The following is a 25,377-nucleotide window of genomic DNA, read 5'->3' as shown; positions in this document are numbered from 1 at the left end:
TATATACGATCTTGTATATATATGATGAAATTCTGAAATTCTTATTTGCAATGTGGATGACTTAAAATATTAAACATTTTGATTGTGAATTTAAAACCCAAGAACCATTTTGGGTTTTTATTCTCGTTTTTAACTTGGTATATTATAGGTATTATCTTAAAAACTCACTCTGTCCAGGTTAACAGTGGTGGGTTTCAACAGCGTAGCCACACACACACCTGTTGTTACGTAATATCATGTAGCAAATCATATCATGTAGTAAATTATAGGTATTATCATTTATGCTCCATTTGAAGCCCTTTTATTATATCATGTGTGTAGGGATTTTGCTAGATTTTGTTTATTTAAGTTTCAATTTTATTTATTTGATTAGTCATTTATTTGAAATATTCTATCTAATAATAAATGGTTTTGTGTAGGGAGAAATTAAGGAAGTTGAAGAAGTAAGGTTTTTTAAGAGTTATCTCAACTATGAAAGAATATGCAAATAGTCTGTGGGTTTGGAGTCTGCCCAGTAAAAGGATTCTTTTATGTATTGGTGAAAAATATTTTTGTGTTTGTTTTTCTTTTCTTAATGTGGAAATTATAGTGACATCAGTTTAACCATCCAACTTTCACATATTTCTGTGTTTGGTTCTATGCTTTTTGTAATTATTGCAGCAGGTTCTAGTATGCCTGTCATCATTCTGTTTTTCGGTGTCATTTCTAAGAGCAAATGCTTTTTATTTCTGCAGTTGTTGTAAATACTTTTAGACAAGAAGGTCTTGAGGTTCTTGGATGGAGGCTTGTTCCTGTAAACATATCAGTGGTTGGTTACTATGCAAAAGAAACCATGCCCAATATACAGCAAGTATTTGTTAAAGTTGTGAAAGAAGAGAGTATTGACGATATCGAAAGGGAATTGTACATCTGTCAGAAATTGAAATAGCAGGCAAAAGAAACCATGCCCAATATACAACAAGTATTTGTTAAACTTCAAGGACAATAGTTTGCCATGGAAAACTTGAATTTACCTGTGTTTAAGTGCAAATTAAATACAAATTGCCAGGTAGTATATCACAATCATAGACTTCAAAAACTTAAAAAGCTGCCACTTTGAAGGAGTAAAACCATCACTAAGGCTAAAGAATAGAGGGTTCCAGATACTGCGATGTGGCGCACGTAAAAGGATGAAACACATATAATATTCTTTGGGCTTCGCCTAGCGAACACCTTGGCCAAAACTAGCTATAATGAATAGCTTATTGGCACTACAAATGGGACAAAAAGATAGTGACATTTCATTGGTCAGTATCATCTAATGGGTGTATTGTAGGACCAAATGATCTATCCATTTGATTGGCAAAGATTTGGGTCCCACAATTGACACACTGCATGTCAAAAAGCAAGCCAATTGACAAAACATTTTCTTAGTCACAATTAAGTTATTAGACCACTGTCAATGAAAAAAAAATGATTCCTTGAGATTTCAAAAGGGCTATTTACCTGATAGATGTAGAAAATAGAATCTGATGCAATTTCAAGTGATAAATCCGAGTACTTTATAGGAGATTTACACCTCCCTCATAAAGGATGAGAAACTACGTTAAATTTGATGATAGTAACAATTTAAATGTATACAGTTTCTCTTTTCCAAACAGAAAAATGTAAAAGAGAAAAAGAAAAAGTGAACAAAGAATAACAAGTGGAGGCAAACTAGAACGTTGAAACAACACTTGAACATATCCTAATATGATGTCAGCCACATGAAACAAAACTTCATTTCCACTTTCTTCTTCAATCAATGATGGAAAATGTTCAGTTTGCACAGTCTCTAAGAACTTCAAGATCCATCTCAGTGGGATCAGTGGCCTGAACCTCGTAATGGATACCATCAAACTCTAGTCAAGTACTGGATCATCTCTGTGGAACTTCCACACAAATGGAGCATTGCTATGGACCATCTTTGACATGTCATTCAAGTTGAGGTGGTGCGGATGCTGTTTCGGGGGGTTATCCCACATTATGAAATGCAGGTCATTGTTGACAGTGGTGCTGCGAAACTCCTGAGCGTTGCAGATGATAGTGTGGAAGTAACCTTCGGGAGAGGATATGAAGTTTGCATAGTACTTGAAGGGTCGAGAAAGTGCCATCCATGCAACACCTGTGCATAGAAAATAGAAATTCCAATTACATGTGATATCTGGTTAATATAACATTGAGCAAATCCAATCACAATCTAGACACAAGTACTAGTGAACTATATCACTATTCTTCATAAATAAGGAATGCACATAAAAACTTCATTTTCCTCTGGCCAATGATTCCTCTATACTAATGGCGTTCACCTTGACAATGTAGATTTAAAACTATTTTATAAGTGGGAACCAGGAACACTTAGTTAAGTGTGCATATTAAAGTGCCTTTCATAATCTGAACTCCTCGTGCAATCTCCATTCAATACTTTAGAATTATCTCCTCCAACAAAGTTTTAATAAGGTGAGAATCAAGGTCATTAAGGTGTACACATCAAGGAGGGGGAAACAAGGATATAGCCTCAGCACTCTACAATAAGGCTAATGCCTCAATTGACACTGAAACTTTCCAAAACAAAGAAAAAAACAATGTTGTTTGTTTTTGTGGTTTCTTTCCCAACACACCCAAGATAATAATCTAATATGAGTAAAGCAATCTAAAGATCTAGATTTATCTGTCATCCTTTTTTTATTTAAAAACAATTTCAAATCCTATGGAACAATAATAAAGAAGTTAGCTAGAGCACAAGTCATGTTCAACTTATTAAAAAAGTGAAAATCGTGTGAGGTCCTATAAAAGGGGTTGGTAGGGGATCATGAATCACAAAAGTTATGAATGTGGCCATCATAGGGAAACGGTTGTGGAAGTTAAGAGGAAGAAGTTAGTTGCACATAGAGGACATATTGTGCAAGTAGGGGGGATGGTGAACTTCCCATTTGTAGGTCACAAAATATAATAAGATAAAGAACACCAGAACAAGATAACAATCCAACGTATCACCCTTTATGATTCAAGGTAACTAGGTAAGAGTGAGATAACCAATAGAAAATATCATTTCCAATCACTCCCCATATTCATACTTCAATTTTCATTTCATAAATGAAAAATGTATAAAGAAAAACTAAACATACTACAAGCGGATAATACTGAACTCACAAACTATAAGGTGGCTATTATAAAGTACATCGAACAAGTTCTAACCAGTAACATAAGGACATATCTAAAATGATGGCATAAATCATTAGTGATTATAACACAAGATTTTTGCATGAGCAATCATCTATCACGCTTGTATCCAAGTATAACATCACAGTAACCCATCACAAATTCTTCTATGTAAATTTACATTTATTGCTTCACTTTGCAATTGTAAGAGGTGAAGTCACTGTCATCCAAAAATCTTACCAAGTTTCATTGTCTTCAGGAGTTCCACCCCTCCCAATAAAAATCACATCTTTACCAAATAAATTGACAACCATAGTTATATCTGAATTTTTTCTAAAACTTCAGTTTTCCCACCTTCACATATTTTCCAAGGCATAATACACTACGTCATATTACATTTTTCGTGATGGCGTAATTGTGAAAAAAATAACTGCTTAAGGCTATCGTTAATTGTGACAGTTTTAATCTGTCATTTAACCGTCGTTTCTACGGAAGAAGTAAAAGTTGGAGTGCCAATAACCATTCTAAAAGAGAGAGAAAATGACTCTCTGTCTCTGCGGTCTCTCGTTCACTCTCTCTCTCTCGTCCTCGACTCTCTGTCTCTCGTCCTCGGATAGAACTCGACTTCCGCCATTGTCGAACGCTCCTCTCACTCTCAGTCTCTACTCGTCTGTCTCGTCTCTCTCTCGGATCTCTATTCTCGAATCTCTCTCTCTCGGATCTATCTTTTCCAATCAACTCTAAGCTTTGATCTAGCTTTTCTCCTTCTTTCTCACTCACTCGACTCTCTCTCTCTCTGAATCGATCAGGTTTTTCATTTTTGAAAGTAGATCGTTCGTATTTTTTTTTTTTTGGAAAGAAATTGATTGGAGTTTGATTGAAAGATCTTTGCTTGATCTCTCACTCACAAAATCTGTGATTTTGAAGATGCAATCATTTTCGATTTGCAAGTTTTAGGGCATAACCGATTGGCGTTTGATCGAAATTTTTAGGGTTTTGTTCGATTGACCGAATCTTTAGGTGTGTTAAAGTTTTTGATTGAATCTAAGATTTTTTTTAATTAATTTAAGGTTTCAAATGTTTTGAAGTTTGCATTCAACATTTTAGATTATTCTTGTTTGATTTTGAAGTTTTTCCTTTATATTGTATTTCTTTCAGAGTAATATGCACCAACTGTTTGTAAAAATTCCTAAGAGAATCAAATCTATTACAACTAGTGCATATTCATTTAATCTAACCTTTTTTTTTCCTGAATTGGTCACACCAATAAACAAAAAGAATTAATTATTTAAGTAAAGGCGTAAGAACCATCTGGATCAACATAACAGCGATAAATATATGTTCTTCCAGAATCCCAATCAAGGCTCTGTAAACAAAAAAGAAATAACGTGTCATGCAATCAATGAATTACATTTCAGATAAGAAAGACAGAGATGTTGCCCCCACCACCACCATTAGATAGACAATGCCGTTACAATTTCATTTCTATTTGCCTAATTTTAGTTGAACCTCTAAAAGATATTAACTACAAAAAGTAATTACATGCTGTTGTAATAAGTATACGTTCTAGAATCCACCTTAATTATACATGAGAGCAAGTTAAGTCAAGTATCCTCATTCTTGAAAGAATTCACAATGTAATATATGATTGGTCTTTCTAGAACCTCTTTAAATTCATTTTTTACTTTGCAACTCACTCCATTGAAATTTCACAATGTATATCATATGGTGGTACCTAGTAATCTTAGACACAAAATAATTGAATATGGATAGTATATGTGGGCGATATGCCAAAGACATGTGAGCTTCAAAAGAAAAAAATAAGTATGAAAAGACAGAATATTTTACCTTGTTTCTATCTATTTCCTCAATACATTTCTGCCCAACAAGTCTCCAAAGTTGTGATTCAAACTTGGTCAAGGGTAAGTTTTTCATACTTTGAATCAAATCTACGTGGGGACTGTTTACTGATAATCCATATGTTGTTCTTTTAGTAAAAAATTCAACTCTTTTTCTTCAAAAATTCTATTGAAGTTTCATTCCTTTATTTCGATGTCATCCTATAGTTAGAAGTACTATATTTTTTTAAAACTAGAATAAGTGTAATAGTACACAGAAATATGTTACATATAAAGAGATTATTTTCATATTTAAATATATATCTGTGTAATGAAAGCTAAAATGCCCATGTTATTCTTTGCCATCCCAAGAACATTGATGTTGGGGGCAATAGTAACAGATTTCTATATCTATTGTTGTTATCTGTTGCGATAGCTTATTATTGTGAGGTCAAGTGCCCCTATTGGCCCCACTGTAAATCTGCCCTTGGTATTGTGGTTGGGTCATTAAGAAGGCAGAGTTAACATATAATTTCTACATGAAATAGAATATGTGTGTGTGTGTGTGCGCGCGCGTGCCTGCTTGGATAGGTACATAGCATAGAATAATTACTAGGTACAGGATGACTATAAGCTTTTATAAGAAAGGGATAAATATGCTAAATGGAATAGTACATTTGTAGAAAAAGATTTGTAGATATGGTAATCTTGTGAAAATTTGAACTATGGCTTCATGTTTTTGTTTACTACATGAAATTGTCCACTTTCTATTGCCTCAATGACCTAATTCCTGCTGATGATTTGACATACTTGGACATCACTGTAGGGAGGGAGTACGAGTGGCACAACCTTATTATTTGTGGTCTTCCTTGTTAGCATGTCCTTGGGGACTATTCTAATGTGTTTTTTTTAAATAGAAGGGATGGTAAAGGAGAGGAGGGACCACCCAAACCTTCTGCCAGTTTCTATTCTTCTGCGGTATCACCTTTGGAGTTGGTTATTTCTCTTTTGTTCGACAAACGAATGCTGTTAATAGTCCCTCTTATTCCATATTCGGGCATACAACAAGCATTTGTGTGGTAAATAGCCAATTTATGATTATTTTTCTTTCACATCTCTTATTTTCTTTAGCAAAATATCTGCACTAAAATGTTTATTTTGCCATTCTTCATCAGTAATGTGAAATCAGACTTGCATTGTTTTATAACCTTTTGCACTCAAACAACGTTAAATTTGAGTTTTCCATGGTGTACTATTTGAAATTACCAGCTTTAACAATGTAGAGACCTAGAGGGGGGGGGTGAATAGGACTATTTAAAAATTCTTCTGAATGTGAACATTAGGGTGTGAATGAATTTTTAATGAGTTTGTTAATCAGGGTGCATTCACCGAATCATTCATGAAACAAGATATTTATGCAAGTTATGATCAGTCATGATGTGCATCCAAATTGGCATAAAGATAAGGAAATTTGAGGCAAAATATGAGACACACGATTTATAGTGGTTCAGCACCTGTGCCTACATCCACTCCCAAGAGAACCCAAATTGATGGTTCTTTGCTGTCCACTAAAACTGAGGTTTTTGGTTCACCTTAAACCGCACATAGAATTTTCCGGGTTAATTCCGCAATCCTAAGATTGAGTGGATCACATCCACTCAAAATGCCTGAGTTTTATACTTCGAAAACTCAGTAACCTTTGTCACTCAACCTGAGTCCGCAACTCAATCAAGTGCTTGATTTTGAAGAAGAAATCAAGTAAACTATTACAAGAGTATTTTCAAATTTAAAATACAAACAATCAAACTCACAGTTATGACGATTGAAGTGAGTTTGTTATTCTTCAGTTCTTCATTACTCCCTTCAACAATGGCTCCTTGCCTAGCTCGATGTTAGAATGTAACTCTTGAAGGATGGAGTAAGTAGAGCTTGATCAACTCAGATGAGATAGTTTGATATGCATGATTTCGACTACCCTTCACGACTCTTCTTACTTCGTTAAGCCTTTTGAAGTATGCTTATTAGCTTGGGCTGAATTTCGAAGATGTTGATCAATCCAAAGAGAAGCCTAGAGCTTTTCTTTTATGGGAACAGCTCTTAACGGCTTTCTGTTGGTGGCACCTGAATCCCAACGGTGGCACCGACCTAACATAACGGTCGAAAATCTTACCGTTAAGCATTTTCGGTAGCTCTGTCGGTGGAACCTCCAAGAGTCATCGGTGGGACCGATGAGTATAGTTACGGTAGAACCGCCATAAGTATGCTTCTGCCACCGAACGATAATTCCTTAATTAGTGCTGACGGTGGATGGCGGTGGGACCGACAGAATGTTTTTCGGTGGAACCGATGTCTAGTCTATCGGTGAGACCGACAGGATTGTTCTTCTGCCACCGATAGAAGGTATCCCATGTTAATTGGTCGGTGGATAACGGTGGGACCGTCAAGATGTTCATCGGTGGGATCGATGAATATTCTATCAGTGGAATCGACAGGTTAGAGCTTCTGCCACCGATTGAAGATATCCCAAAATGTTCAGTCGGTGGCTGGCGGTGGGTCCTTTATTCCTGCCGACAGCTTCTGATCCCCTTGAGATATACCTGTTCTGATGCTCCATGGGTGAAGATGTCCCTTGACCTTGATTGGTTTTGATATATTATGGATTTGTCGTTGAGTAATGCATACACAATAATGTTTCTAGTAGTTACATCATGACATCACACGACTATCCTTGGAATTGACAAAACATGGTACTAACAATCTCCACCTTTGTCAGTTAGAAGTCAAAACCAATCCTAGAATGCCAACTGTGACCTTTTTGAAAAGGTAATCACTTACATGAAGAGCCCATCACTTACATGAAGAGCCCCATAGGATTTTACACAATATATATTAATACAAAGCAGAAGGGCTTTTTAAGAGATTGCACAAACATTTTCAGATACAAGACACGAAGATATCTCCCCCTTACTCCTTGTAGTATTCATACATTCTTGCATTAAAACAAGTGTTCACAGGTGGGATTCCTCCTCCCCTTTTTGTCAGTGGCTGACAAAGGGTGTAGCACCCCAAGGCCAACAGTCAAGGGAACCAACAACAGTGGTAGAGAAACACAATAGTGAATATGCCAGAAAGGGAGAATGCATAATCAGAACCACATATTCATTATAAACATGAGTAGGTACAAAAGACAGATAAATACATGATATGTTAGAGACAGTCTGACCCAATACAACCAAACAACACAATAGTAGGAAAATGTAACAAAAAGAACTAGGCACTGCTAGAGCTGTCATCGGAGGTGGCGTGCTCGGGTACACAAGCTCGAATAAGAGTTTTGAGATACCGGTTCATCTTCTTGAGGCGCGACTCCAGACGAGTTTACCCTTGGACCAAATGGAGTTGGCCGGCTTCCAAAGCAGCTAACCGAGACTCAAGATCGGAGGGGGGAGCCGGAGGTGGAGTGGGTTTGCCCGGAGGAGGTGGAGTGGCGGCCCGACGGGCAGAGCAAGGTGGAGGAGGTGCATCTGGAAGGACAATCCACATCTCGGAGAGAGTGGCAGCGGTAAAACGGTCTTCATGAAGCACTGGACTGGTGTCCGCCGGAAGACCGTAGTAAACAACCAATTGGGAAATGAGGTGGCCATAGGGGAGGTTACCGGAGGAACATCCAGACCGTGCAAAATCGACAATCGTATGTAGGAGATAGGTGGCAAGACACATGGGTTGACTGGTAGCAACACAGTACAGAGTATCAGCCATGTGCATTGCCACGTCGGTCTTGTTCCCAACACGTGGATAGAGATTCGAGGTAAACAATTTGTGAAGAAGCCTATACCTCGGTAGGAGATCCGTGTCACGAATCGCACTGTCCTTGACCCACTGGATGTCTCGGCGCCCATAGAGTACATCCATATATGCGTTCCGACGAGACCCTAGGTCAGAAATGGGATCAGGATGGCTAACATGAGTGCACGTGATACCCAAGATGGAGGTAATGGTGGTAGCCATAACATGTGTGCTGATCTGATTGGGCGTGCCGAATGCCACCACATCCAGAGAAGGAGGAAAGTCACGAGAATCCACAGTACTTGCATAGAAGCGACGGACCCACGAGGGAAACACATCACCTCCAAGGTCCAGAAGCGCCTCCCACCCCATCTGATGTAGTAGATCAGGGATGCCAAAGGGGTGCACCACTATGAAGTCCACGCGGCGTTCACAAAAGATGGGGCGGTCGCGAAGAGACTGCAAGCACTCTATATATTGGCGCTGATCATCATCAATGCCGACATCGGACGAAGGAGGATGACGTGATCCCTGTGGAGGAGGCAGATCAACTTCCTCGTCATCTGAGTCTTCGGCCTCAGCAGAGGAGGACGGTTGAGCAATGGATGTTGAAGCACGCTTGCTTCGAACATTTCGTTGGGCCGGTGGTGGTCGCGCTTGGTGACGGCGCGCCATGAGGTTACTGAGGATCCCAACGGAGATCAGGGTTAGGAGAGCTAGGAGAAGCATCATGGTGGCAAGCAACAAGAGAGAGAGAAGGAAGGAAGAAGAAGACGAAGCAAGAGGGAGAGTGAAGCAATGAAACAGTGAGAGAAGTGAAAGGGCACGAAGAGAAAATAAAGAGAGAAAAAAAGGGTTTGAAAGCGAAGAGTCGCGTTCTGTCGGTCGAACCGTCAGAATTCGTCGGTGCCACCGACATCTGCCGATGAGCAATTTGGCGGTGGAATGGACAAAATACTCATTCTGCCACCGACAGATGTCTGCTCCAAAATTTTTTTTATTATTTATTTTTTATTTTTCATTTTTTTATTTTAGCATCCCGAGTTCGCACAGGCACTCTTGAATGATGTCGGAACGGCCCTGCTCACAAAGAATAGATCCCAATGGATTTTCGAAGGTGATCAAACTGTAAGGAATCGAGGGGCTTAGTGAAAATATCAGCAAGTTGACTTTTAGTCGGGATATATTCCAACCGGACGGTATGTTCATCAACAAGTTCACGAATGAAGTGATGCCGAATATCAATGTGTTTAGTGCGAGAGTGTTGGACCGGATTCTTCGAGATATTGATGGCACTGGTGTTATCGCATAAGAGGCTCATCGTATCTTGAGATATCCCATAGTCCGCGAGCATCTGCTTCATCCAAAGAAGTTGAGCACAGCAACTTCCAGCGGCAATGTATTCAGCCTCAACAGTTGAAAGGGATATGGAACTTTGCTTCTTACTATGCCAGGCAACTAAATAGTTCCCGATGTAGAAACAACCACCACTGGTGGATTTTCTATCATCCATGTTGCCGGCCCAATCGGCACTGGAGTACCCAGCAATGATGGACGAGGAATCAAATGGATACTAGAGTCCATTTTCAGTGGTACCGATGACGTACCTGATAATCCTCTTAACAGCTAGGAGATGAGATTCCTTATGATCGGCTTGAAAACGGGCACAAGTGCCTACACTTTAAGAGATATCGGGCCTACTGGCTGTAAGATAGAGAAGGCTACCAATCATACTCCTGTAAAGATGCTCATCTACACTTTTACCTGAAGGATCTTTAAAAAGTTTAAGAGTGGTGCTCATAGGAGTATGGTGAGTTCTGCCAGACTTTAAACCAAATTGATCTACCAAATCTTGCACATATTTAGTCTGGGAAATGAACAGGCCATTCTCGAGTTGTTTAATTTGCAATCCCAGGAAGAAGCTTAGTTCACCAACCATGCTCATTTCGAATTCGGATTGCATAAGGTGTGCAAATTTTTTGGCCAATCCTTCGGTAGTGGATCCGAATACAATGTCGTCCACATAGATTTGAGCAATGAGAGTGTCGCCACCAATTCTTTGAACAAACAGCGTTTTATCAACGCTCCCCCTAACAAATTTATGACTGAGCAGAAATTGAGTCAGTCTTTCATACCAGGCACGGGGGGCTTGTTTGAGACCGTAGAGAGCTTTTTTCAATCTGAATACTTGGTGAGGATGTTTGCGATCAACAAATCCTTTTGGTTGTTCAACATATACTTCCTCATCTAAGAAGCCATTGAGAAAAGTACTCTTAACGTCCATTTGGAATAGTTTGAATTTCAACCCACATGCAATGGACATCAAAATCTGAATTGACTCAAGTCTTGCCACCGGGGCGAAGGTTTCATCAAAGTCAATCCCCTCAATTTGAGAATAGTCCTGAGCAACCAGACGAGCTTTATTTCGGACAACATTGCCAAGTTCATCAAATTTGTTCTTATAAATCCACTTAGTCCCAATGACATTCTTATCAGATGGCCTTGGTACAAGCTGTCAAACCTGATTTCTATGAAATTGAAGAAGTTCGTCTTGCATGGCTTGGACCCAGTATTCATCATGGAGGGCTTCATCAATATTTTTGGGTTCCAACTTGGATGTGAAGCAAAGATGACTATTTAACGTCTCAAGTTAGCGTCGGGTTTTTACTCCGATGTGAGGATCTCCAAGGATTTGACTGGCGGGATGACCCTTGACAACAGGTAGTGTTTCTGGAACTAAAGAGGTTGGGGCTGGCAAGGATGTAGGAGGGAACACTCCCTCGTCCTCACCTTCAGTGTCAGAGGGACTATTCTCCTTAATGGGTTGATCATCGATCACCACATTTATGGATTCTTGAATTGCGGAGGTCCTCTGATTGAATACTCGAAAGGCTCGACTGTTCGAATAGTATCTCAAAAAAATTGCTTGGTCACTTTTCGAATCAAACTTCCCCAAATGTTCCCTATCTCTAAGGATATAACACTTGCTCCCGAAGACCTTAAAGTGCTTAACACTCGGAGTTTTGTTGTTCCATAGTTCATATGCTAGTTTATTCAGGCCTGCTCAGAGATATACTCTATTGATGATGTGACAGGCAATGTTTACAGCTTCGGCCCACAGACTTTTAGGAAGATTTTTACTGTGTAGCATGACTGTGGCCATTTCTTGAAGAACGCGATTTTTTCTCTCAGCAACTCCATTTTGCTGAGGGGTCTTCGGAGCTGAAAATTCATATCGAATTCCATGTTCATCGCAGAATTGTGTGAATCGACTATGCTCAAACTCTCCACCGTGATCACTTCTTATTCTACCAACAATAGATTCCTTTTCTGTTTGGATACGCGTTATGATTTTTTTGAATTCATCGAAAGTATCTGATTTCTCTCTTAGAAACGCAACCCAGGTGAATCTAGACTAATCATCAATGATTACCAAGAAATATCTTTTTCCTCCTAGACTTTGTACTTTAGTGGGACCCACAAGGTCCATGTGTAAAAGTGTAAGGGGTTTCGAGGTTGCGAGAGTGGTTGTCTTTTTGTGGGTACTTCGAATTTGTTTACCAATTTGACATTCCCCACAGACATCTCTTGCTTGTTTACCCAATTGGGTAATCCTCTGACTAAGCCTTTTGAGGCAAGTTGAAACAGGTTCTTGTAGTGAACGTGACCCAGATGTTGATGCCATAATTGGACTTCATCAATTTGAGCCATGTTGCTAACAGTGGTCTCTCCTGAGTTTTCGATAACATAACAGTTATCAGAAGTGCGAAGGCCTCTCATGATAATTTTTTCCAGTCGGTGTGGAGATCTCGCACACTTCACGATTGAAGCTCACTCGGTGATCCTTGTCACAAATTTGGGATATGCTAAGAAGATTATGTTTCAAACCATCTACGCACAATACATTTTCCACTGTGGGCAATCCATGGCCACTGACAGTTCTTCGCCCAATAATCCTAGTGGTGCTGCTGTCACCAAAAGTGACTGATCCTTCATCAAAATCAACCAAGTAGCTAAATTGACTTCGATCACCCGTCATGTGTCGGGAGCAACCACTATCAAGATACCAACGCGAATGATTTTCAACTTTGAGGGCTGTGTGAATTACAAAGCACTTATTGTCCCCATTTTTGACTTTCCATTGTAAGATCGTCTTGGGGGGATTGCATTTAGTAGGAGAGTCCTCCTTACTAGGTGAGCTTTTCTTAGGGGACCTACCCTTCTTGGGTGATTTTGAAGGAGAGTTTTTCATTTTGTACCTTCTTCCACCTTGATTACCCCTACTTGATTCAGCAAGAGCTTTAGCTTTTAGGTTTAGATAGGCAATTTGTTTGAAGAGTTCCCCAATATTGCTGTTTTATTTGGGAGAAGATGAATTCTTTGTTCCCTTCCATTTTGGAGACTTTTCTTTCTTTGCTTTTTCAACTTTATTTACCAACGGATTCTTTCCCTTATCATGCTTCTTCTGCTCAACCGATAAAGATTTACCAATAGAGGTCTGTGAGGTTGCGTGATAGATAGTTTTGTATTTGATACATTCAAATTTCATGTGGCCCGTTCTACCACAGAAGTTGCATGTGATAATCTTCTTGGAGTCTTTCTGAGTGTTTGATGACTCTCCATGTATAAGCGTAGGAGGAGATAGAGGTGATGCAGAAGTATAACTGTCATTGCCTATTCCTCCTTTATCTCCATAGGATTTTTGCACTCCTAGAAGTTTTGTAACTCCAAGCTACCATGAGTGTAGTTATACTCAAGTCTAGTCTTTTGTTTTTGCAGTCTCTCGACATCAAACTTAAGAACTTTGTTTTCATCACGGAGATTAACTAATTCTAAGTTTAGACGAGCTATTGTGGAATTGGCCATCGAGAGGATATTCTTGAGTTGTTGAAGGTTTTTTACCATCTCATCTTTCTCAATCAGGACTGTCTCAGATGTAGAGAGTAAGCTAGACTGTCTTTCTAAGGTTGTAGAGAGTTGAGTCTTAATATCTTCTAATTCAAGACCTATGGAGAGTTTTTCCTTACAAATTTCCTCATATTGGGCATGCCACTGTTCTTTTTGGAGTTTTTCTCGACTGTGTTTCTTGGTTAGTTTTACATGACTAACGAACAGTTGATCAAATGCAGATTGAAGCTCAAGTTCATCACTGTCCTCATGTTCTCCTTTTTCATCAGAGGAAGAAGTGACCAAGGAGTGATTCTGACTTTCACAGTCAAGATCTCCTTCAAGTTCATCCCCATCTGGAATGCAGACAGTGGTAGCAGCCATAAGGATTCGAAGAGTGTCTTGGTCTTCAGTATCTGATAGAGACCCTAGCTTTTCTTCGTCTTCTGACTCTTCAGAGTCATCCCATGTGGCCTTAGCAGCCATTGTTGTGCCCTTATTCTTAGGTCTAGGTAGACCTTTGGATTTGGGTTTAGAGGGGCACACATTTGAGTAGTGACCACGACCGCCACATGTGTAACACTCTGTATCTTCCCTTGGTTTAGACACGGTTCTACCTATAGGCGCATGTCTATCTATCGGATGATTACGTTTACTAGTATTACCTGGTCCTCTTCTTTTGAAGAACTTTTGAAGCTTTGAGGCTAACAAGGCTAAGTCTTCCTTATCCGATTAAGTCTCTTTATCCTCTTCAATCAATATCTTCTTATGATCATGGGAAGAGGATTGAGATCCGATACGCGATGTTCGCTTGGACGTAGACTTTGAAGAGGATGTCTTCAAGACCTGAGTCTTCCCTTTTGAGGGTGGCCCTTCGAGATGGAGTTCGAAGGTAGTGAGAGACCCCATAAGTTCCTCAACGGTCATTGTTTCCACATCTTGGTATTCCTCAATTGAGGTGACCTTAGAGGCAAATCTCTTAGGCAGGGATCTTAGGATTTTTGCACAAGTCCTACCTTGAGGGACAGTTTCACCTACATAAAACATAGAGTTGCAAATGTCACTTAGACGTGCGTAGAACTCTTGGACAGTTTCTTTTTCCTCCATTTTGGTATTTTCAAATTGGGTGTGGAGGAGTTGAAGTTTAGATTTTTTTACTATACTCGTGCCTTCGTGAGCGGCTTCTAGAATTTTCCATGCTTGCTTAGCCGACTAACACGTGCATATCCGTTGATACTCATCATCGGAAATGACACTCGTAATGGCATTTAGAGACTTGTAATTGTTGCTACTGTCTATTTTGTCATGTTCTATCCATTTTCTTGATGGTCTTGGAACAGAGATAGTGACACCATCTACCTCGATGATGTCAACGGGAGGTTCCCAACCTTCCTCAATCATGTCCCCCACATCCTTACTTAGTGAGTTGATGTATATCATCATTTTATTCTTTCAGAAAGCCTACTTAATGCCTTCGAACATGGGTGGACAAGCCGATGATCATTTATCGACTCTAGACATGACGCAAGGTCACGGATCACTCAAGGTGGTTAGACCTTTCTAGAGTAATCGGCTCTGATACCAATTGAAATTACCAGCTTTGACAATGTAGAGACCTAGAGGGGGGGTAAATAGGACTATTTAAAAATTCTTCTGAATGTGAACATTAGGGTGTGAATGAATTTTTAATGAGTTTGTTAATCAGGGTGCATTCACCAAATCATTCATGAAACAAGATATTTATGCAAGTTATGATCAGTCATGATGTGCATCCAGATTGGCATAAAGATAAGGAAATCTGAGGCAAAATATGAGACACACGATTTATAGTGGTTCAGCACATGTGCCTACATCCACTCCCAAGAGAACCCAAATTGATAGTTCTTTGGTGTCTACTAAAACTGAGGTTTTTGGTTCACCTTAAATCGCACATAGAATTTTCCGGGTTAATTCCGCAACCCTAAGATTGAATGGACCACATCCACTCAAAATGCTTGAGTTTTATACTTCGGAAACTCAGTAACCTTTATCACTCAACTTGAGTCCGCAACTCAATCAAGTGCTTGATTTTGAAGAAGAAATCAAGTAAACTATTACAAGAGTATTTTCAAATTTAAAATACAAACAATCAAACTCACAGTTATGACGATTGAAGTGAGTTTGTTATTTTTCAGTTCTTCATTACTCCCTTCAACAATGGCTCCTTGCCTAGCTCGATGTTAGAATGTAACTCTTGAAGGATGGAGTAAGTAGAGCTTGATCAACTCAGATGAGGTAGTTTGATATGCATGATTTCGACTACCCTTCACGACTCTTCTTACTTCGTTAAGCCTTTTGAAGTATGCTTATTAGCTTGGGCTGAATTTCGAAGATGTTGATCAATCTAAAGAGAAGCCTAGAGCTTTTCTTTTATGGGAACAGCTCTTAACGACTTTCTGTCGGTGGCACCTCAATCCCAACGGTGGCACCGACCTAACATAACGGTCAAAAATCTTACCGTTGAGCATTTTTGGCAGCTCTGTCGGTGGAACCTCCAAGAGTCATCGGTGGGACCGATGAGTATTGTTACGGTTGAACCGTCATAAGTATGTTTCTGCCACCGAGCGATAATTCCTTAATTAGTTCTGACGGTGGATGGCGGTGGGACCGACAGAATGTTCTTCGGTGGAACCGATGCCTAGTCTATCGGTGGGACCGACAGGATTGTTCTTCTGCCACCGATAGAAGGTATCCCATGTTAATTGGTCGGTGGATAACGGTGAGACCGTCAAGATGTTCATCGGTGGGACCGATGAATATTCTATCGGTGGAACCAACAGGTTAGAGCTTCTGCCACCGATTGAAGATATCCCAAAATGTTCAGTCGGTGGCTGCCGGTGGGTCCTTTACTCCTGTCGATAGCTTCTGATCCCCTTGAGATATACCTGTTCTGATGCTCCATGGGTGAAGATGTCCCTTGACCTTGATTGGTTTTGATATATTATGGATTTGTCGTTGAGTAATGCATACACAATAATGTTTCTAGTAGTTACATCATGACATCACACGACTACCCTTGGAATTGACAAAACATGGTACTAACACTATTTTCTTTAGAGTTGGCCATGCAATCAAACACGCCTTTAAGAAAAACAGGAGTAAGTTAAAAATGCTGGACATAGATATGGCTCCCATTTGAAGTTTCCAAGTAATATCAACTTTAGAAGACATGGTCATGTTTTGAGTTGTGTAGCTTTTCCTCTCTTAGCTTATCTACTACTTGAGCATTGGATTCTGATATCACTCTCTTAGTTGTATTTTCAATTAACTAATGATGTTTGATGTGTACACTTTAGGCTGGCAAGCTGAAATTAAGAGATTTGAAAGGGGCATTGTTGGATGCGGACTTCGCTATGCGGGATGGAGAGGCTAATGTGAAAGCCCTGTTCCGTCAAGGCCAGGTTGGTATCTTCCATTAATAGGAATTTTAATAATTGGGAGTCTGAGCTATTTTCAAATGCCAAGTTTATGGAGGCTTCATTATTTTATGTTTTTTCTGTTATGTAACTGTTTTGCATACACCCAAATTTAAAGATTCATCAACATAAAGCATTATCCCAAGCGTCATTATTTTTGTTTCTACTAATTTTCACTTTGCAATGGGTGCATGTGTTTGGAATTGCAGTTGCACACTCAATGTTCAATCAGGTATTCTCTTTCATTAATGTTATTTTCAACTTTAAGCAGAATATCATGGTTGGGCATGACCTTTCCTTCCCATACATGACCTAGTATTTTTCTCATGGACTATACTTACCTTCTATATTTTTGTGATCGTAGATTTAACCAATTGTTGCATGTTCAAAACATTTGCTTTCTACATTTTTTTAATCCCTTCCCAATCTTAAAATTTCTACACTTTTTGTTTTACATTTTAGCTCATTGCAGGAACCGACAATGGTTCCTTGAAATTATATGATATTTTTAATCCCTTCATGTGGTGGTTTCTCTTCTTTTGCATATGGAGAAGTTTTTATCTCGTAGAGAACATGTCTTCCCTCATCATAATGAAGATGGTTTGCTAGCTTTTTTGAGTAGTTTATGTGATCCTTACATGGTAAGTTAAGATCTCAACAAAATTTGCTTTTATTTTGGAACCCAGGATTTCCACATGAGTGTCCTAGTAGCATATATGCACCCCAGCTCAGAGTCTGAGCTCATCAAGGTATCTTTCTTACCTATTTTTTCTTCGCATTGTTAACTCTTTCGATTTTTCTGTGGGATGGCTAAGTTTTTATGTGCCCATTGGCAGATCAACTTAATAGCATCCAGAAACTATGAAGAAGGGCATACTTACTTTCCACTCTCTCGTCCTTCCTATGGTATGGGAGGTTGATGTATGCATCTTCACATGTATAGAAACATATATGTAGTTATATGTATCAAAGGTATTAAAATAGAGGAGACCAAAGCATCAGACCAGACATGGGGGCATTAGTCTGTAAGTACATAATGTATTTGATTACCGTCTAAGACTATGGTTTTGTTTATTATATTCCAAGCTTTTGATTTCATTTGTGATCAGCTGATATCCCATAATGAGTAACATTGGTGATTATAAATATTGGAATGTCTCTCATTTAGTTACAGCTTTGCAATCTTAAATTGTGTTAAATGAATTCAATTTTGGTCTTCGGTTCTGGTGGTTACCCCATGGGTAATAGTAAAGTCACTAATCCTTAGCCTAATATTCAACAACTTATAAGTTTTATCGAGATATATAATTTAGCAAATTGTTGATTCAAAAAAGGGAAAAGGTTTATGGAGTGGCAATCCATACCACAGTACAGGGGTGGTGGACTTTTCTTTCTATGTGAAGGACTGACATGATTAATGTAGACTCCCCATCTGATAGATAACCAGCTGTATTGACCATGTGGAAAGGCCCATTGTCCACATCATGTCAAATGTATGGCATAGTGTAATGATTTAGTAGCATGTGATTTGAAGAGATTTCTCTGAAATTGTGGTTCACTGAGGGGTATTCAGTAATAATCTTGTAGTAATATATCAGCACTGATTTTCTTGTTTTCAACTACAATATTTCTTTTTTAAAGTCTAGATTTTCCCCCACTTTGGAAGGGATGCCTCGATGAGTACTTATTGAGGCCTGTCTTTCTTAAACAGGCTATGAATCTAGGTGAATAAAATTTTGGGTTTGAGAAATGGTGAGTTCTTTAGTTTTTTTCAAAATTGTTAATTAATAAAACTTGTGTGTATATGTGGGTGCGCATGCATGTGTGAAAAACACATAATCCTGATCGTTGAAACACAAAATCCAATGGTCGGGGTTTATACTTATGCCAATTATACATATCCCTATGATAAAACCCTACCATTGGATTTCGTATTTTAATAGTTGGGATCATGTGTTTTTCCATGAGTCATGTTTTCATTTGTCACCCGACTCTACTTCTTCATAACCTATTTCACTTATGTAGGATGGAACTACTGATAGTTACCCGAGTGACAACTGGAACAATGGAGATGAATTTGAAACTCAAAATTTGCCACTCTCTACCTGTTCAGCTCTAACAATTTATGGTCAAGATGCTCATGAAAATCATGGGGAGGTGAAAATTATTTCTCAAGCTCATGTACAATCTCGAGTTGGGGTTTTCTATTTGTTTTGTGTGGTTTTACTTAACCCCGAAGTGGATGCCCGTGCCTACAGCATGGGTAAACTCTAGTCTATACAGATATGCGGAACTGGCATACATGTGTGCTGATGCTTTTTTAAAGACTTGGGATCTTGCAATAGGTTGAAACCTTCTCTATTGTGCATATAGAATGCATAAGTGGGGAATATTAGATCTTACTTGCCTATCTAGATTAATTTCATGATTTAAATTGCATTACAAAGTGAAGTTACGAAGCGTAGTGGTTATGATGATGCATTGGCTGTTTGTTACCATAAAATTAATAGATAACTAGTATTGTTGCATAGTAGGATTATCCATATTCATTGCATCTATAACAATTGACATTACCTATAATTCTTTAACTATTATTCATTGCTTATATAACAATTATCATTACCTAGAATTCTTTAACTATTTGACAATGCGTTCAATTGTTCCATTCCTTTTCGAAAAAAGGAAAGAAGAAAAATACTATGAAAAGAAAAAAAAAAAAAAAAAAAGGAACCTCACAGATCCTTGTTGCTTCCTCTTGAATTTTCTGAACCTGGACCTTGACGGGTAGTTCCAATGCCAATATGATTTAATGATTGTGGATGGTATGATAACAATGGAAGCCCATGAGCGCTATGAGAAGAATTCTGTACTTCGTTCATGCAGATCTTCTCTTCATATGATTTGAGATGTTCCATGCAATAGAAAATGATTTTTTGGTTCATTCTTTCTTTGATTATACTTTCAGTTAAATTTTCACATTTCAAACTCTATTGAATAAGGGAAATATTGTGCAGTTTAAAAGATATTCGTTCTGGCTAACATCATGTGCTCTGGTTCAAATTTCCTGATTCTTGGTGCCAAGAGGATGTTGAACATCTATCTGCCAAAGAGAAGAAATTGTTGCACTTAGTGGATATGGGCTTCCTCGTAGATGAGGCTTCGTCAGCCATTGATGCTTGTGGTGTGTATCCTGCATTGGAAGTTGAAGATTGTAAATATCTTCACAATTTTCGTGCATCAAATGTTATACATGGCTGTTGTTTATGCTTATATCTAGCGCAGGAATGCTCAAAACCAACTCGCCCCCACTCCCCCCCCCCTTTCCCTAAAAAAATAATAATAAAAAATTGAAATCAGCTACTTAAAACTGTTGAACATCTAAGACACCCTGGTGAAGCCCGTCTCTTGTTCTCTCTGTTAAAGCTTCTCGCTGTTGAACTGCATGACATCTTCTTAAGATAACCCACATTGGTTTTTCCATGTGAAACAGTGACATTAATTGCAGTGTTAATTCAAGTTCAGCATAGAAATCGATGCATTTTTATTACCGTTTCATCGCTTATTCTTAGATTATCTATTTTAAAATGTTTGTAGATCCAGATACCTCTATTATGGAGCTGATGGACTTTATTTGTGCCGCTCAAATGGCAAAAACAGCTGATGTTCATCTACAAGAACCACCTCATCTAATTTTCGATGATGACGAGGTACACATATATGCCTTTGCATGTATGATGAGGTTAAAATGTTTATTTTCTTTTGTAACTGTAATACCACTTTAACCACACTTGGTTGTTCTTTCAAATTGTAATAATTTTTCTCTTGTTTCCACTATAATTTCTTGAGTAAACATGAACAAATTATCATAAAAAAACATAATCTAAAAAATGATTGATTGTTTTGTTTTTTCCCTTTTATTTATACTCTAATCTCTTAATAAGAAGGCTGATCGTTGTCTCCAGGTTCAGCCCAGCAAATGATGGAACTCAACCTTGGTGGATGGTAAGTGTGTGTATTTATTTTTATTATCTGTTTACATTCATTGGATCATGTTTATTATGTTAAAGAGTCTGTTTTCTAGTATATGTGCAGAATATTCTGAGTTTTTTAATCCTGTTTCCCAAATTGGTACTTAGCGTTCATTTGGTGAAACATGAATCTGTTTCTGTATGTTTTTTGGAGTTCTCAAGTATGTCTGCAGAGAACTTAATCAAGTTATGTGTTCTCTAGTCCTGGCTACTTGTAAGGATTTGGAGAACTTTATCAAAAATTTCAATTTGTTGAGTATTGTCTTACCATTTGTTTTAACTGGTGATATTTTTTTCTGATTAAGCTTAGTCAAGTTATGTCAGTTCATATTTCTTTGTTGCAGGTGTTACAAATGCTGGGTTGATTTCTCTTGACCCTTGACCCACACGTTTGACTCGAAGAAATCACAGCTTGACTCGCATGTCCACTGATATGATGATTCACCTTTGTACCATATCCCCAAGTAAGTCGGAGTGGTAGATTCCAAGTAAGTCGAAGTGGTAGATTTCAAGTTAAAGAAGCCTAATGTGAAGAATGAGTCTGGAGAAACTAAGGTAGCAAACTTCCTCAGTTTTTGGCCTTGTGTGATAGTGTTTGCTGCCTCCACATGGGATGGTGATGTTCCCATACAAAAACAATGGAAAATTAAAAGGAGTTGGCTTAATCAACTTTAAAACAACTCTCTCTCTCTCTCTCTCTCTCTCAGAGAGAGTCTTTCCTTGGAGCTTTGGGTCTGATTTAAAGCCAAAAATCCACTTCAGAGATCTGACACAAATCACCAGAAAAAGGACATCCGTTTGCATATCCAATTGTGTCAAAGACACCCGTGTCCCTGTAAGAGCAACTTATGTGAACCTATACAAGTGGCCTGAATCTGACACAGAGTTCGTCAGATCAGTTAGTGCCAATAGTAATGGGCAGAGAGGAAATAGTCACAGCCCCAGAGTTGTGGATAGTATTTCGTGCAGGCAGATGTACCTACGAAGCTATACATTTTCAAAGAAGGAAACAGTGCCAGAGAAGACAAAGAAGTGTTTGGGAGAGTTAAAGAGAGTTGTTTATAGAAGGAATAAGAGAAAAATTAGTGGTGGGCGTGGAAGAAGTGTGTGACGATGAGAAAGGCTAAGGAGATTTCTTGCTCTGCTTTGTATGCAATCTTTCACTAAATTGTTATCCTGCTCTGCCAGTGTAGATGTGGTGGATCATTAAGATTTGTGAGTTTGTTTTTTTTTTTTTCTTGCTTTATTTATTTTTGAGAGATGGGTTTAAAATAATTTATTTGTAGGGAAATGGGGGTCTTGTTTAATTTCAGGTTTACATAGGATGTGGTTTAAAATACTTCAATCTTCTTCTTGGGTGTTACAGATGCTGGGTTGATTTCTTTGTTGAGTAATTTTTTTTTTTTTTACAATAAATCCAGGAAAATGACGGTCTAAGACCGTCGTTTTTTACGACTTTCTAAAACAGTCGGCGTTTACAATTATCTACCGTCGTTTTTTCCGACTTTACAGGCAGTCGCATTTTAAACGCGACTCCTTTTTAAACGACCCCTTGGACGACTGGGACAGTCGTTCTGTTCAAAAACAACGGTCTTGGGTCATCGTTTTATGGTCAATATGGCGTAGTGATACTAAAAACTTAGAGAAAATCTCATGTGCTTGAAACATAAGTCTTCTCAGTAATGCAACATTAGCCACTACTCAACCAACTCCATGTGATGTACCTTTAACAAATTTCATTTCTCCTAACATAATCCATGTTCTTTCATTGTATAAATACTTGAATGCATATGTGCATATCATTTTTTATAAGTATGACAGACCATCATTTCGACCTGTGATATAATTTTTGGCATCATCATCTAGGTTCATTCCATCTTCTCATCCAACGACTTACTCCCAAAAATACACCAAATTTTCATGTCAAATGATCCAACAAACATCAAAGAGGCCAAAAATACTTGAGATAATTGAACAAAACACAAAATCAATTTAAGCACTTATTTAAGTCAAAAATCGCAAAGAGTATAATCTTATATATGATCTATGCCGAAACATCTAATTTAGAACAAAAGAATGCTTAATCTTACACGAAAAATTAAAACTTATAGTGAAATTGACGTGGTTGAAACCCTAAAAAGTAGGAATTTTGATTTTGCTACATATTAGGAGATCCCTAATCTCATTATTGTAAATATATGTTTTAAAATTAAATTAGGGTTTGTTAAAAACCTGTAAGAATGGATGGATGAAGATGACTAATTTCAAAGAGAGAGAGAGAGAGAGACTGAGAGTGAAAGAAATACCTAAGAGATCTTGGCTTGGTGATAGAGCTCGAATCAAACAAATATGAAGATCTCTCTCGAGTGTCGTTCACGTGAAGAAGACGAGATTTGTGAAAACGACAATGGCGAGAACCGTTCGAACAGACGTTTGTAACGAGAGAGAGACGACGACGATGGCATCGGGTCGTTCAAACTTAACTTGAGAGAGAGAGAGAGAGAGAAAGAGAGAAAGTTTCGAAGAGAGTGTCTGTAACTTGAGAGAAAGAGAGAGAGAGAGTTTAGTTACAGGTTCTGTAACTTGGTTTAGAGAGAAAGGGAAAGAAAGTAAGAAGAGAGTTTTTGTGAAGGATTTTTTAAAGAATAAAAAAATTCAACAGGGGGGAATTTATAATTACTTACAGTTTTTACTTTTAAACCGAGAGACGTTTGCAGTCCATTCGATGTGTCCATATCTAAGGGCCTCCAAAACTTGGCTCAAAACTTGTTTTTGTTTAGGGCCGCCGAACCGCTCCCATATATATATATATTCTCATAAGGAAAGTGTCATAAAAAAATCTCCTACTGAAAGATAAAAAATGGATAATGCCAAGTTAGGGGCATTAGAAAAAAAGAGAATCCAAAAAATATCAGAAAAGAAAAGAATGCCTACCTAGGTGCATTAGAAAAATGAGAAATCAAAATAAAATTGATAGAAAAAAAGAATATCAAATTAAGGGCATTTTTAGAAGTTGAGCTTTATACCTTTTCTTTTTAAATCATGTCTTAAGCCCACCTATTAAATCCTCCTGAATGCTAATTGATTTAGTGATAATGTAAGGAGCCAAAAGGTTGTTGAGTGAGTATCCGAGATCATTAAGAAGAAAGAAGCCCGCTAAATTGAAAATCTGAAAAGACGACTTAAGCAAAAATTAAGGCATAACAAAAAAAATGAGAATCTACTAGGTTGAAAACTTAAAAAGGCTATCTAGGCAAAAATCAAGGTATCATTATAAAAAAAAAAGACAAAACCCACTAGGTTGAAAATCTGAATAGGCAATTTAGGCAAAAATTAGGGCACAAAAAAGGGGAAAGAAAGATCTCATCAAGAATAAAAATTCAGAAGGAAGCTTATGCAGAAACTAGAAAATGCAAAAAATTATTCAAGTCACAATATTTGTTTTTTCAGCCAAGAGCTCACATCTGATGAAGACAATGTTAAAGTCGGAGAAACTCAGACAGAAGCCATTTTGAACATTGTAAGATCTTTAGGAGTATGTTTCCTTGTCTAATTATTCGGTAAAGGAAAATGTAGAACCATCGATCACTTTAAAAGAAAATTTATTCCAATATTTATCAAGATTTTAAGTCTCAAGCGTTTCTCAAAAGAAATTCAAAAGAAAATAATCAATTCCTTATTTCACATATGATAATCTTAAGAATCTTAAAAATTTAGAAGATAATGGTTCTTCTATCTATCATTTGTCATAGTCCATAGTTTCTCGTCTACTTTTTCTAAGTGTAATCAATTCCATCAATTTCATAGTCAAGTTTCAAGAAGCCAACTTGAAAATTAAGGGCATTTTTTAGAATAACTGTAATTCTAAAGTTTTCATTCTTAATCACATGAGCAGAAAAGAAAATCCTACTCGAAAGTTTAAAAGTTCGACTAAGTCCAATAATAATTATGAATCCAAATTCATGATAAGCCAACAACGATCGAATCTCCCAATTTTTGAGCTCGATGATACTGAGTCTTTAATTAATCCTAGCCCGAAAAGTGTGGTTCCAACAAGTTCAAGTTCGAGTCCGAGAAACGAGACTCCAACTTTTTTGAATCATAGAATGAGTTAAAATAGGATTTTAATAAGTTCTTGCAAACCTTAACCCCAGAAACGTGGCTCCAATAAGTTCGAGTCCGAGAAATAATACTCCAACTTTT

The 25,377-nt window shown here is 38.0% G+C and overlaps 1 protein-coding gene and 2 long non-coding RNA genes across 4 annotated transcripts; 2 read left to right on the top strand and 1 right to left on the bottom strand.

The window, feature by feature from the left end:
* Nucleotides 1-1,486: 1,486 nt before the first annotated feature.
* On the bottom strand, nt 1,487-23,673 carry LOC147406193 (uncharacterized). The gene is made up of 3 exons (XR_015176349.1): nt 23,481-23,673; nt 19,883-20,336; nt 1,487-2,143 (listed from the first exon to the last, which is right to left on the bottom strand). It is a non-coding gene; the product is annotated as an uncharacterized LOC147406193 (long non-coding RNA).
* On the top strand, nt 16,836-18,223 carry LOC147406195 (uncharacterized). The gene is made up of 3 exons (XR_015176348.1): nt 16,836-17,131; nt 17,833-17,895; nt 17,983-18,223. It is a non-coding gene; the product is annotated as an uncharacterized LOC147406195 (long non-coding RNA).
* On the top strand, nt 18,443-22,154 carry LOC147406194 (DNA (cytosine-5)-methyltransferase DRM1-like). Of its 2 annotated transcripts, XM_086434156.1 has the most exons (6): nt 18,443-18,898; nt 19,172-19,306; nt 20,231-20,357; nt 20,741-20,853; nt 21,109-21,148; nt 21,519-22,154. In XM_086434156.1, the coding sequence occupies exons 1-5, from the start codon at nt 18,896-18,898 to the stop codon at nt 21,124-21,126; spliced, it is 396 nt and encodes a 131-aa protein (XP_086290282.1). In that variant the 5' UTR covers nt 18,443-18,895; the 3' UTR covers nt 21,127-21,148; nt 21,519-22,154. The 2 variants fall into 2 exon arrangements, 1 of the variants encoding a protein (XP_086290282.1); XR_015176347.1 differs by lacking the exons at nt 20,231-20,357; nt 21,519-22,154 and having other exon boundaries at nt 18,450-18,898; nt 19,172-19,303; nt 21,109-21,494.
* Nucleotides 23,674-25,377: the final 1,704 nt, after the last annotated feature.

Source organism: Akebia trifoliata, chromosome 3, assembly GCF_017979445.1.
Source record: "Akebia trifoliata isolate Shusen 1 chromosome 3, ASM1797944v1, whole genome shotgun sequence".
NCBI classification, from domain to species: domain Eukaryota; kingdom Viridiplantae; phylum Streptophyta; class Magnoliopsida; order Ranunculales; family Lardizabalaceae; genus Akebia; species Akebia trifoliata.
Note: the sequence above shows the minus strand (reverse complement) of the source record. Positions and strands in the feature narration are given on the sequence as shown.

Excerpts from the sequence above, each read along its gene's own strand:
- LOC147406194 (XM_086434156.1), top strand. Across the intron at positions 19,307-20,230 it reads ATGAAAATCATGGGGAGGTG|GATGTTGAACATCTATCTGC; the intron begins AAAATTATTTCT and ends TGGTGCCAAGAG. Across the intron at positions 20,358-20,740 it reads TGCATTGGAAGTTGAAGATT|ATCCAGATACCTCTATTATG; the intron begins GTAAATATCTTC and ends AAATGTTTGTAG.